Source organism: Falco punctatus (genome assembly GCF_963210335.1).
Source record: "Falco punctatus genome assembly, chromosome: 15".
NCBI classification, from domain to species: Eukaryota; Metazoa; Chordata; class Aves; order Falconiformes; family Falconidae; genus Falco; species Falco punctatus.
This window is the reverse complement of record NC_137595.1, coordinates 16,296,189-16,309,166: the sequence shown is the minus strand read 5'-3', so window position 1 is coordinate 16,309,166 and position 12,978 is coordinate 16,296,189. Positions and strand designations below refer to the sequence as shown.

At 45.5% G+C, this 12,978-nt stretch overlaps 2 protein-coding genes across 3 annotated transcripts in view; one reads left to right on the top strand and one right to left on the bottom strand.

The window, feature by feature from the left end:
• Positions 1-281: 281 nt before the first annotated feature.
• Positions 282-10,078, bottom strand: ESX1 (ESX homeobox 1). 2 transcript variants are annotated; one of them, XM_080365800.1, is made up of 5 exons: positions 9,469-10,078; positions 9,156-9,384; positions 9,034-9,079; positions 2,999-3,285; positions 282-1,700 (listed from the first exon to the last, which is right to left on the bottom strand). In XM_080365800.1, the coding sequence occupies exons 1-5, from the start codon at positions 9,566-9,568 to the stop codon at positions 1,475-1,477; spliced, it is 888 nt and encodes a 295-aa protein (XP_080221926.1). In that variant the 5' UTR covers positions 9,569-10,078; the 3' UTR covers positions 282-1,474. The 2 variants fall into 2 exon arrangements, with proteins under 2 accessions (XP_080221926.1, XP_080221927.1); XM_080365801.1 differs by lacking the exon at positions 2,999-3,285.
• A 1,845-nt stretch (positions 10,079-11,923) lies between these two features.
• Positions 11,924-12,978, top strand: part of IL1RAPL2 (interleukin 1 receptor accessory protein like 2) — a 495,600-nt gene continuing 494,545 nt past the window's right edge. The window contains exon 1 of the mRNA XM_080365714.1: positions 11,924-11,952. The gene's annotated coding sequence lies outside the window, so the exon portion shown is untranslated. The remainder of the gene's footprint in view (positions 11,953-12,978) is intronic.

Sequence of the window (12,978 nt, the reverse complement as noted above, 5' to 3'; positions counted from 1 at the left end):
CGGAGCTCTGCGCTCAGACCTCTAGCCCTGCAAACGTCTTAAGGGGAGCCACAGAGCTGCCTTGAGAAACTTCTAAAATATACAAAATCTCTTCAGTGTAAACCTAAGTGCTTGAGGAACCAGGCAGCATCAATGGAAGAGTTTCATGTTGTCCCATCAACCCGCAGAAACAGAGCTTGCTTGGACCTACCCTACAGATGTGGGACAGGTAACCTGCACGCACAGGCAGCTGTTGGCCTTTCTTTGTCATTGCTAAGACACAATTAGCACTCGCATAACTCTACCAGTCACACAGTGTCACGTTTGTTTAATCGGTCCTCACAACAGCCCTGTGAGGTAGGCCTGCAAGCTGCAAGAGCAGGATACTAAACCCTCACTTTACACTAAAGCATCAGACCTCTGCATGAGATAAGTTGTTCACAGTCCCATTTCCTGGATGGGGAAATTCAGCAAAAACTTTAAAATGACCCGTCTGAGGCCAGCCAGGGAGCCCAGGCTTCTGATGAACTGGAGACTCCTAAGTAAGGCCTCTGTTTTCACTCATTCCAACATCAGTCCAAGGAAGAATTGAACATTTCACGTAGGGTTTTCATTTACATTTCGAATCTATTCAAGGCATGAAATGTCTGGAAATGTACAAGTGAGCTGTTAACTTACTGGTCTGGTAAGATGTGCCTGTAATCATGCTAAAAGTATCCAGCAACCTCATATTTACAGCTACAAGCTACTTACTGGTATGTATATACATGCACAGATAACTACACACCATTTACTGCACATTGATAACCTACTTTCCCAGGATACTGTTTTCATATACGACAGTTAAACTTTTTTAATTATTAAAACATTGCCACCCTGAACATAAAGCAAACATTTTTTCTTCCCCTCTGTTTGAAACAAGGTACTCTTTGTACAAACCTAGTTCTGAACCAAAAGCTTATAATGAAAATAGGCCCCATCTTATTCCTGCTAAGTCTGTCTAAAATGCGAGATTTCACTAGCACTTGCACTTCAACATGAAGCATGGTCTCAGAGTTAGTAACTGTGTACTGATTCTTACGTCTCAAGTACTGCATGTAAGAGTTCCTCCTGAGAAGGGAGTTGAGAATTGCTTAGAAAACTGGTTATTCCTATAAAGAATTCTGAACCTTTGGAATAGCATCTGGAGTTTGGGGATTTCAAAGCTTCCGATTCATGTTAGCCTGAATTATAAAGATGAGCTAGCTTCTATTTCTGTAGTGTCAGAAACGATACAAGCCAATTTACTACCCGATTTCACGTTGTAAGGAAGGAACCCAACTTTTCGCAGGGTTATTTCCCTTTGGTCCGTTGCTGAAGATGGAGGAACTACAGGGGGTGTGTGTGGGGTGTGTGTGTGTTTTCTTTCTTTTTTTTAAATGTGTCTCTAACGGGAGCTACTTATTGGAGAAGGCATTTACTTTCCCCTCCGTGGCTGTAGTCTGTGGGAGAGCTCCTAACAAAGTTCTTTGTTAGTGTTTGTAAGACTGGAGATGAGGTTTAATTGAGGGATTTGTGCTGAATGTTCTTTCGCTTTGAGTCTTAGTGCTGCAATGCTTGACGTTTTCCTTTCAACTGCTGCTGGATCAGTGAAGGCAGTAAGAGCAGGGTCTGACGGGGGTCCAGGAGCTTTCATTAGTACTGAAGCTGTTGTCATGAGAGGATTTAAAGCATTGAGAAACCTGTATTTGAAAGAAGTCAATATTATCCAAATTAAGAATTGTTTTGGAGAACAAGTACTTACTGAGTTGTAGCTTCCCCCACCCAAAGTATTAGAAAAAAAATGTGACAAATTTTCCCATTTATTCCAAATGTACATTTTGTTTTCCAGAATGTATTTGTTTTATTTTGCAGTATAGTGTCTTGCCCTTAAAAAAACCAACCCTCCCACCCCCCCAAAAAAAAACCCAAACCACAAACACTTTGAAATAAATGAGATGGCCAGAATGGCATGCAGGTACCTAGAACAGCAACGACTTGCTTAACTTGCAATGTGAAATCCTTTCTAAACAAACTTTGGATGCTGTAGATCAGTAAAAAACTGTACTGTGAAAGCAATAAACCACCTTATAAAAAGATCAATTTATGTGGCTGTTTATGCAGCCAATTCATTCTGCCAAGTTTATTCCATATGAAAAGCAGCATTTGTCTGTCTTAATGTGGAACTATGATACTGGCTGTAATTTCAGCAAGAGGAGTGCCATCTTTTTTTTAATATATATATATACATATAATAGGTGTGTAGAGTTATATAAACACACACATTACACACATGCTTTTATTCCCCATCTTATGGAGTGCACTAGAGCAGCAGCAGCATTTTGCTGATAAATTTCAGGTTGCTGAGCAAGAAAGCCCTGACAGCAGGTTCAGCTGAAATGAATTGCTGGAGTTCTAGGTGCCTGACTGCAGAGAATGAACAAGAGGCCAGCCGTGGGCTTGCTCTGTGTGTTGAGAGCACGTCACCTGCCAAAGGAAAAGGACTGGCTTTTAGTAGGACAGGTAAGAATCAGGGAGATCTCTCTCTTTCTCTGTCTCTCTAGAGCTGTACCACTCTTGCATACGTAGCCAGACTCCTGGTCTCCTGAGAAGAAATGTCTAAGACCTTTATTCTGTCAAATCACCTACAAGCCATGTCTGTCTGCATCTTTACGGCGTACAATCTGGGGATAAGGATGGAGCTGGAGCCGCCTGGATTAAGCAGTCTACGTGAAGACTAGAGTTCAGTGAGACCAAAATTTCAGCAAGTATACACAATTGTTCTTCAAAGAGCAATTATATGCTAAGTTTTTACTAGCATGACTTAAAACTAAATCTTGTTATTCCTAATCAAGTGATCCTATACAGGAATTAACTCTGTTTTATTAAGTTTATTTACCTACGGGATCATGTTTGTTGAGAACATGTGAGTATCAAACTAATAAAAATGCAGCATTTTTAAACAGTTTTGAGATTCAGAAAAAAATATAAATAATTATACCTTCCAAAATGTGGATTTAAAATAGGATTTCTGAAGAGAGAAGTCCAGGTAAGGCTGCTGAGGCCAAATGGCCCTAAGGTTGAAGAACTAAAGGCTGGAGACATGGATGGCACAGCCAGTGTTGAGAGAGGCATTGACCTCCACGTGTGATCTAGGAGGGGAGAATGACTCAGTGGAACATCCAAAAATAGACCAAGTGGGTGCGTTAAGGAGATTCCTGGAACAGTCCCCAGAATTTCATTTTTTTCACGTTTCCTCCACTTTGCCCTTCTGTTTTGGAACCAGACCTTCAATAAGAAATTATAAAGGCATTAGCTGAACTTACTCTGCAGTTTGTCTTACCAGCTACTACTGCATGCAGTGACACAAGTGGCAAAACATTGTGTTAAACCAAACCCCACTTCTTTAATATTAAAGATCCATTCATAAATGCCTTAGTGGGTTTATTAAGAAATAAATCAGTTATAAATATTGTAAACTTGACTACTCCTTAGCTCTGCCCGAATAGTCCTGTAGGTTTTAAAGCCATTGCAATACATAAACCTATCACCCGAGTACTCCATCAGTTATTAAAAATTATCATTCTTCCTTTGACAGGTTATTTACTGAAAATTAATTTTCAACAAAGCCACTCCAGAGGTGGCTATTCCTATACAGATACCTCAGGAAGCAACAGTCATGACTGTTAGAGTAATGAGGCCAAATGGTATATGCTTTTTATCTCAATAGCTGGACCATACATTTTTATATAGAGGGTTCAAAAGTAAAGAGAGATTTTGTTATCTACCATGAACGCAAACAGCATATAGTTACATGAAAGTGATTAACTGACTTGCAGTGAAAGCCAGTACTAAACTAGAAAATCTACTAACACAGTATTAGGACAGGGTATCGAGCTGTTCCCAAAGGGGCTTTAGCTAGTACTGGGTTTGTGTGTATGCTGTTGGGTATAGTGCCTCTTAAGTCTGACTAGTCATTCTTTTAGCCCACTAAACATCTTTTCAAGACTTCAGTCAATCAAATCTACAGATCAGAAAACTGACTCTTTGCACTGTTATTCTTTAGCATTCACTGAGCAGAACCTTTCAGACCCAGGATGATAGCGGGCAGGAGAGAAGAGCATCAGCTCTAAAATAAGAGAGGGAGGACCTAAACCAAGGATATTTAAAAATGGGTGCTTCCGAGGTTGAACACTCAACATCCGAATGCACTCAGCTGCTCAGGTCTTCTAGCCCCCACTGCAGTGGAGGCCATTGAAGGTGGGTTCTGAACTGCATCTGGATTTGGAAGAAAGACATTAGCTGTGGCCCATAATCTGATTCAGCCATCTTGTACGTAACTACTGTTGAAATTTAGTGAGTTGCTTGCAAGCACGTTCAATGTATAATACTTGAATGCACTAATCAGGATTCAGTATTTAGCAGAGAGTGGTAATACAAGGAACAAGAGTCATTGCAAAGGCAGATTTCTGTCCTGCACAGAATTATGACTTTCTGAAATTTACTTCTGATTTAGGACAAAGGGAAACTTCAAATATGAAGGTCTTTTACCACACAATGTAGACAACTTCTCAGTTGGAACCTAGCAAAGCCACTAAAGCAAACAAAAATAATAAAATTAAATTGCAAAAATTCTTGTCTTGAAAAAATTACAACATATGCTAAAAAGTTATTCCTTTGATATTAGTATTTCTGAAATAGTAAAAAGTCTACAAAAATTTGTATTACGACAAAATCTTTGGATGCTAAGGTTTTATGGAGGCATGATTTTTTTTTTTAATGCTTGCTTTTTGTAGCTGCAATTATATTTCAGTCAAAAAATGTTTTCGAAGTTTTAAATTGCTGTTGTGTAACACCTAAAAAATCAGGTTTTGGGGGTTCCCTGCTTCACTGCTTGCTTTGATCTCAGACATGCCATGTAACCATTTCCAGTGATGTGACTTACCTTCAGGCACCTAAATAACATTAAGCGTGGAAGGGAAGCCCTCCACACACAGCAGGGTGCTGATACCCAAACCAGGGGGCTGAGGCATGCCACAGCCTTGCTGCCCTGAGTTTGATGTTATTCCTACCTATGTCAGTAACAATTCACTCTGTCAAAGCACTGCTGTGGGGTTCTCGGGAGCCAGCTGAAGAGTTACTGCTCTAGTTCTTTCATTGCACGTATTATCTTCATGCTGGGAAGTTGCCGTCCTCCTGGAGGAGGGATTCGTACCCCTCAGGTCATGTACGTAACACAGAATTGACTGAACAGGCAGTCGCAGAGGGAGGTGCCCTTAGAAGAAAAGTCAGAACATCAAAATTGTGAAGTTGGTACTTCAAATTCTTGAGTGCTCTGACTCATTCTTTGGCCACTTCTCCAGCAACCACAGGCTTTAAATGATCAGATGTCTACAAGGGAGTATCTGAACCAGTGTAACACCCGATGGCTATGCCTGCAGGACAGTGAGGGCTCGGCGCTGGCCTGTGTTAGTCCAACACAGGGGTCTGGTAAGAAAAATCAACTTATTTAGATCAGATGACTTCAAATTGCTATTAAGCAGTAATCCCAAATATTTGTAAAAGCATCTTAGCTGAGATCTGACAGAAGACCACCAACTCAAAGGTGTTAAAGTGTTTTCTTATGAAAATAAAATCCAATTAAAAAGGCAGTGAACTTATGCTGCAGATAAAGCCTTTCCTAGAAAGCATAAAACAAATGCTGCAAAGGTATTAATTTCCCTTACTAAATCTTAGCATTGATCTTCAATCTGTTCTTCATAAGGAAGCCTAACACAAAACAAGAGGTCTGCTTTTGTGCTTTGTCTGTCCTAAAGTGAATCTATTTGCTCACTCAGACATGCACTTTCACTGCAAAATAACTTTTTTTAACATTGCAGGTGATTTTGGGTTTGCAACCAAACTTATTTAGTCATCTCTCGGATTTTGTGTTTATCAAACTGGAAGGAAATCCCGGCATAGATATCTAGTAATTACCTTTAGAAAAAAGCTGGCTTTCAGTTCCTTACTGGTACAAACTCATCAATGCAAGTGATAAAAGGAGCAAAGGCATGCCTCATACCTTACACTGACATGACAAACAGCTTTCAAAATTTAGTACGTACATTATAGTCATTAACATTCAGATTAGTCATCTTGAACCTTTTGTTAAGCAGTTTTCCTTTGCTTCCAATAAAAGGCTTAACTTGCCTTTACTCTATTTTCAGACACGTTCAAACTGCCAAACTAAACATAACAGAAACTGCTATACCAGTCTTAAAGATTTTTATGGTATGACTGTAATATCAGTGGTAAAATACTTAGGAAAAAATGCATTGCTTAATAGTCAAAGATGAGTTTTAAACCATCAAGTTTTAATTGTATGCTAAACATTACCCAGAATATTTTTGTAATTACTAGCACCACACATATTTGAGAAAAGAAATTTAGGTCTTTTGAAAAGAAAAAGGTAAGCATATAAAATTGGATAGCTTTCATGCTGTAATTTTCTTTAAAAATTATTCCTATTTAATTGATGTAATAGCTAACAATGATAAAAAGACACATAGATGTGACTAACTGTAGCTGAACACAGGATTGTAATCAGAAAATATGACAGGGATGCTTAGATCGGTTATATTTGAAAGCTAATGTTTTAACACAGGTGCAGTTTATGGTACTGAAATACCAAAGTAATGTTTCACTCCTCACATAAAGAAAATAAAATATTCCTTAAACTTTTTCTTATTTTCCTCCCACCCTAAAAATATGAACTATGAGAAGCAGAATGGCAACAATAGATGCAAATGCTATTGGAGAGCATTCCAACACGGCTTCAGATGATGAAAAGACCTTGCTGACTCTGACTACCCCTTTTCCAAGGTAAGGAGGAATACAAAGATTCTTGCTGCCATCTCCCTTCTTCTATACAAGCAAATAATGGGGGCTGGGTGAGGGGGGATCACTTTGAAGTGATGAGAATACATTCACGGGCAATTTTTCTTATTATTTGTTCATTTTCAGGCAAGATTCAAAATGCAAGAGTGAGGAACAATGTAGTGGCTGGTACCCATTTTCAGCTGGCTGACAAAGGGTCTCCCCAGAGAAGGGGACCTCAATTTGAAAACACATGGAGGGGAAGAAATGGTCTGATTGCATCTGGTAAGACTAGTTTCCTGGGTTTACATGTGAGTAAATAAAAAGATACCACTTTTAATGTCAGCTGGTTTAGTCAGGCACCATGGGAGAGGTATGGAAGTCTTAATTTCACACAGAACCATACAGAGGAACTGTGAGAATGGGTATATGAAGCAAGCATTTGGCAATTAAGATAGCTTGGTAAGTACAGCACATCCCCACCTATATAGTAGCCTCCTCTTCCCCCCAGGCCAAGCTGTCCCCCATCTACCAGAGGACAAGCACACATCCACAGGCAGAGGCTCTGTGCACTGGAAGCTCCCCTCAGCAAGCCGTGCTGACTGCGGGCTCATGCCCACGAGAGTTGTGTTAGGATACGGCAAGGAGTAAGGAGGTGCAAGGAACAGCTCTCCGCTGTTTCTTCCATCCACTGGGCATGCATCAACTCTGCTGTTTCGCTTGGTAACTCCTTTTTGACTCCACCAAACCTAGACAATTCCATTTCTTTCAGATAAAGCATTAGAAGAGCTCCTGTTCGCTGCCTACCATTGCGCCGCTCCTTCCCCGGTCCAAACGGCCTACAGAGCAAGTACTCCATGAAGCGAGTGTGACGGTAACAGGTAAGTTAACAGCTTTTCACCCATGTCCTTCCCGCTGGCAGATGCCATGTGCCATTGTCAGGTATTGGGGGTATTTCACTAACCAGAGGTTTTAGTGATTAGTGATGGTAAGGAGAGGGGAGGACACCTGATTTCCTCAAGTCCACCAGAATCCATCTGGGTATTCTCCGATGAGCCAGCTATGAAGCACCATTCATACTTCTAAGGCCTTTTTCTGAAGATGGTGCGCATTACAAGAAGAAAGCTAAAAAGCGCAGGAGCTTTAAAGACATTAGCTAGCGCGAACCATCGCAGATCCAGCGACTGAAATATGACAAGAAACAAGGAACTGGCATCAACAGTAACAGAGCGACACAGGAGGAAGCAGGGCTGTCACACCGAGCAGCCGCAGCTCTGTCTTTCACAAGCGTGCACACACCCAGAGTAGTTCTGCCAGTATCTGATACACAGCGCAAGCCAAATTTAATACAATTGTCATTTCCAGCTTAAAAATACTTTGAAAGCCTCCACACCTTTTGAAACAACTTTTTTTCTTTTAAAGCTAATGTTTCTGTACAAAAAGGGAGTTCTATCTTACACAAGGGATGAACCTAAAGGAACTGCTTCTTAAAAGGTATGAGTTAAGAGTCATTAGTCATCATAAGTTAAATACGAGAGTTTAGAATCAGGAGAAGGTGCCGGGGTCATTTGTCGTTTAAGAAAACTGTGGGCTACGAGGTGGTCAGTGTCTGCTCTGTGGGCTGAAGCTCTGCGGGCGCTGCTGCCGTCGCAGCCCGGCAAGGCCACGGGACGGCTCCTCCCGGGCAGTGCCTGGTGGCTGCGACGGTCCCGGCCCCTTGGCGGTGTGACTGTTTTATCGAGCTAAGGTAGAGCAAGGAAAGGGTGCAAGCTTCCCTGAAGCCTGGGTAAATAACTTGGGAAGCCCCACAGAACCCCTCATTTGCCTTAAACCAACTGATTTTTTTTTTTTTTTAAATACTGGTTTTAGAGCCTCAAATCCCAGGGGACAGTACCTGCCTGTAGACCCACGGAGCCCGCAGCAAACGCGTGTGCGGTGCCGCCTGGGACCGTCCCTAAGCCGCCGTCTGTTTTCCCGTCACTGAGGTAACTTCCCCGCTCCTCCGTCCTTCGGAGCCGTCGGGAACGGACGCCCCCCCCTCCCCGGGGTGCCCCCTCCGCTCCCCGCCCGCCGGAGCCCTGTGCCGGGGGGCTCCTAATCCCGGCCCCGGAGGGGGGTCGGGGGTCGGTCCCCGGGCACCGGCGGCTCCCGGGAGGCGGCAGCCCCGCGCCCGGCACTCACCTGCACACGGGCCTCCGTCAGGTCCAGGCGCACGGCCAGCTCCTCCCTGCGGGGCAGCACAGCGTTAGGCGCCGCTAACGGCCCGGCCCGGCCCCCGCCCCGCCGCCGCCGCCGGCCGCTACCTGGTGAACACGTCGGGGTAGTGCGACTTGCGGAAGGCCCGCTCCAGCTCCTCCAGCTGGAAGGTGCTGAACGTGGTGCGGTACCGCCGCTGCTTCCTCTTCACCGGGCCCGGCGCTTCCTCGCCCGCCGCCGCCTCGCCGGGCGGCCGCCCCCCCCGCCCCGTCGCCACCGGCTCCTCCGCGGGGCCCCGCGCTCGGCCGGGCCGCGGCGGCGCCGCGCGCTCCTCGCCTGAGGGGAGAGAAGCGGGGAGTTACCGGGGGGGTGGGTAGGGGCGGGGAGCCCCCGCCGCCCCACCGCCGCGCCGCCCCTCACCGTGCCGCCCCGCCGCGGGGCCCCGGCCCAGGATGCTGTCGATGAAGTAGGAGGTGAGGAGGTGCAGCGCCGGCGGGGCGGCGGGGGTCGCGCTCTGCATGGCGGCGGGCAGCGCCCCCGCGCCGCGCCGGGTTTTATGGGCGCGGGCAGCGCCCGGCTCCGCGCCCCGGCATTAGCATTTCATTAGCGCGCTGGCGTCAAGGCCGGGGGTGGGACGCGCCGGGGCCGGGCCCGCCGCTGCCTCCCCCCGGGCGGGCGGAGGGGCGGCCGTCGGTGCTGCCCCCGCGGGCCCTGCCCCCGCCCCCGGGCCGCAGCCGGCCGGGCGGGCACGTTGTCCGGGCTCCGTCGGGGGCGCGGGGCCGGGGCGGCTGCGCTGCCGTCGAGCCGGTGCCCGCCGCGCTGCCGGAGGGTCTCGCCCGGCCCGTCGGGGGCTGCGGGGGGGTCGGGGCTGGCGTTGTCCCCCGCGCCGCTGCGGGGGAGGGGGCGGCCAGGCGGGACAGTGCCCGCCCGAGCCCGACGGCGTGCGGGGGGAGCTGGCTCGTGCAGGAGAAGGGCCGTGGGCTCCCTGTTGCTCCTGCTGAACTTGAACTCGTTGAATTCAGCGTTTGAAGCAGACGGTGCGATGTGCCGGGTGCCGCAAGCACCGCGGTACGCACAGACCCATGCGAGACGGAGCCTTTGTGCCTGGAGACCTTTCATTCCGCTCCTGCTAGAATTCTGTTGTCGGGGCTGTTACGGCAACGATTCCTCACCGGGGGGGGCCTGGAAACTTACTTCCTACAACAGAGAGACCTCCAGCAGTTCTGTGATCTGGCTGTGGTGCCCTGCTAGCGACTGACATAAATTAGATGTCAAAATGACTTGATCCTGAGGTCTAGATTTTGGGGGATGAGAATGAAACGCTGGTTTCTAGAGAGCCTTACAGAGAGTGCAGCAGAAAAGGGCTTAAAAAACCCCAATCCCAACAGCTAAAGCAAGACAAATTTAGATTAGAAATGACACACTGATAGAAAAATCTGTGTGTTTATAACTAACCTTTCAAACAACATAGCTGGTGAAGTTCTGGGTTCTCCGTCCGTCTTTGCATCCAGGCTGGATGGTTTACATATTAGCTGAAGACGTAAAGGCTGTTGAGGCAGAGATGCTGCCCAAATCTGTGACCTGTCTTACACCAAATGTCTGGCTGAATAATATTTTGCTTCCTTCTGGCATTGTAGTCCACAAAGAAAAGACTTTTTTTTCTTTGTCCTCCTCTTATCTCTCTGGGGCTGTGTGAATGCTTTAATGCTTCTATCTTTGGTTCCTGGCAGACCTCCTTGCTGTCTCACTGCCCTGCTGCAAAGCTCTTCAGTGAGTCAGTCTTCAACTTTCCTCCTTTCACTACAAAAACTATTTGGCCTGAAGCAATACCTTCACGAATCCATTCCTGCAGCACCTTCCATGAGAAGCTTTGGGAAAGCAGTTACGGATGCTAAGTTCTGAAAAAGTAGGCTGCCTTTGTGAGGGACGACTATACAAGGGTAACATTTATTGAAAGTGGTTTTTCACTTAGTGTTTTCTTGCCCTTTCCCAGATTTTTGTCCTGTTCAGATCCTGACCCTCAGCTTCAAACCTCAGGCTGCCGTTTCTCTTTTTGGCTTTATAAGGTCCTACTTCTGTTTGTAGAAGCATGTTGTCAGAGGAGAACTAAGGTCACAGGGCCATGTAATAGTGGTAAATGCTGATGGGAGCTCAGGAAGGCAGAGAGACATCACATAACTGAACTCCTGCATCCCTAAGCATGGCTGTAGTTTTCAGCTGGGGCCATTTCGGAGCAGTGGGGTTTGGATGTCATCTTCCCTTTTCAGGATGTGTGTGGAAAAGACAAGGTCCAGCTGTAGCATTTTGGAGGGGCAGGGGGCTGGGCATGTGCACCCCTTAAACTCAGAATGGACAGAGAAAACCTGTAGTTGTCTCCATCTGCCAGCAGTTTACCTGGATGCTGAAGGAAAACCCACACCCTGTGTTATGGGTGAAGGCTTCCTGCTCCGTAAATTCCCTGGGCGGTGTGGGCTGTTGCCTGAGGGAACCCAAGGAACTCAACACTGTCTGACACAGAAGAGCTTATGTTAAATAGATGGGGTTTTTTCCCATACAGATCAAACAAAATGATATACTTAATTTCTCCATGGTCACATACAGTCCCATGTGTGTTTCCCAATGGTTTTAAGTGACCTGAACATATATTTGCTTTTACTAACAAGTAATGAGGTTGTGTGTACTATAACTAGTGGAAGTATTGTACATGTATTACCTTTGCCTTTTGAGAGTGACTGTAAGGCGCTCTGGTCCACAGAGTGGCTGAAAAATCTTATGTCTGAATCACATCCCTTGTGCTTTTGCTAGGTGAAAACATTTTTGAATTTAGATCCCAGGACATTTCTTCAGTTGCTGTGCTTGCTTCTGAGCTGTTTATTGCTAAATCACTCTGAATCATCGGGAAAGGTAGGTGTGTTTTGTGCTTCAAAAATGTTAGCTTTTACAGTAAGAAATGAACATTTGGGAATTATAAAAAAAATAAAGTAAATAAACTTAGCATTTTAAAATTATATGTTCTTTCAGAGTATGCACAGTCACCTGCGGTAATGGAGGAATGCAATTCGGTTGTAGTGGGTAGTGGAAAAAAAATCCTAGTATATCATAGGGGTACTGGGATGTGGTCTGGGACTAGTACAGGTCATAGGCAAGTCCTGCACCAGTCTAGATTAAATTGCTGAAATTTACTAGCTATGCTCAGTGCTCTTTTAAAGAATTATAGAATTGTTTAGATTGGAAAAGACCTTTAAGATCATCAGGTCCAACTGTTAACCCAGCACTGCTGACTCCACCACTAAACCATGTCCCTAAACGCCGCATCTACACATCTTTTAAATACCTCCAGGGCCGGTGGCTCAACCACGTCCCTGGGCAGCCTGTGCCAATGCTTGACCACCCTTTCAGTGAAGAATTTTTTCCTACTATCCAATAAAAGCCCCCTCCCCTGGTGCAACTTGAAGCCATTTTCTCTTGTCCCATCACTTGTTACTTGACATGGGGGGTGTGTGTGTGTGTGTGTGTGTGTGGTTGTTTATGCTATGCTCCTTGACCAAATGGGCCTTTCATCTTTGGTCCCCTGCCTGTTCTTCCTTATGTGCCTCCAAGAATTCTCTGGACACTTTTTTTCTAACAAACTCCCTGATAATTCAACATCTTAGGGCACTGCCATTGTTTTCTCTTCTTGCAATTGTATTTTTAGGAGCTTTTGGCTTCAGTTTCCAAAGACCTTACCTGTGTTCAAAGGCTTAGTGACTCATTTGTGGTGCAAAGAACAGTGGTTCTGCACATACTATGGACCAAATACCTATAATACAGTTTGTTTCAATTCCAGAAACAGGATTTGAGCAATCTAATTTCCTCTGACCACAAGAAGCTTTGTCAGAACCTTACTGAGGAATCTGTTGGTTGTGGAATACCCTGTGATGTGTTTCCTTC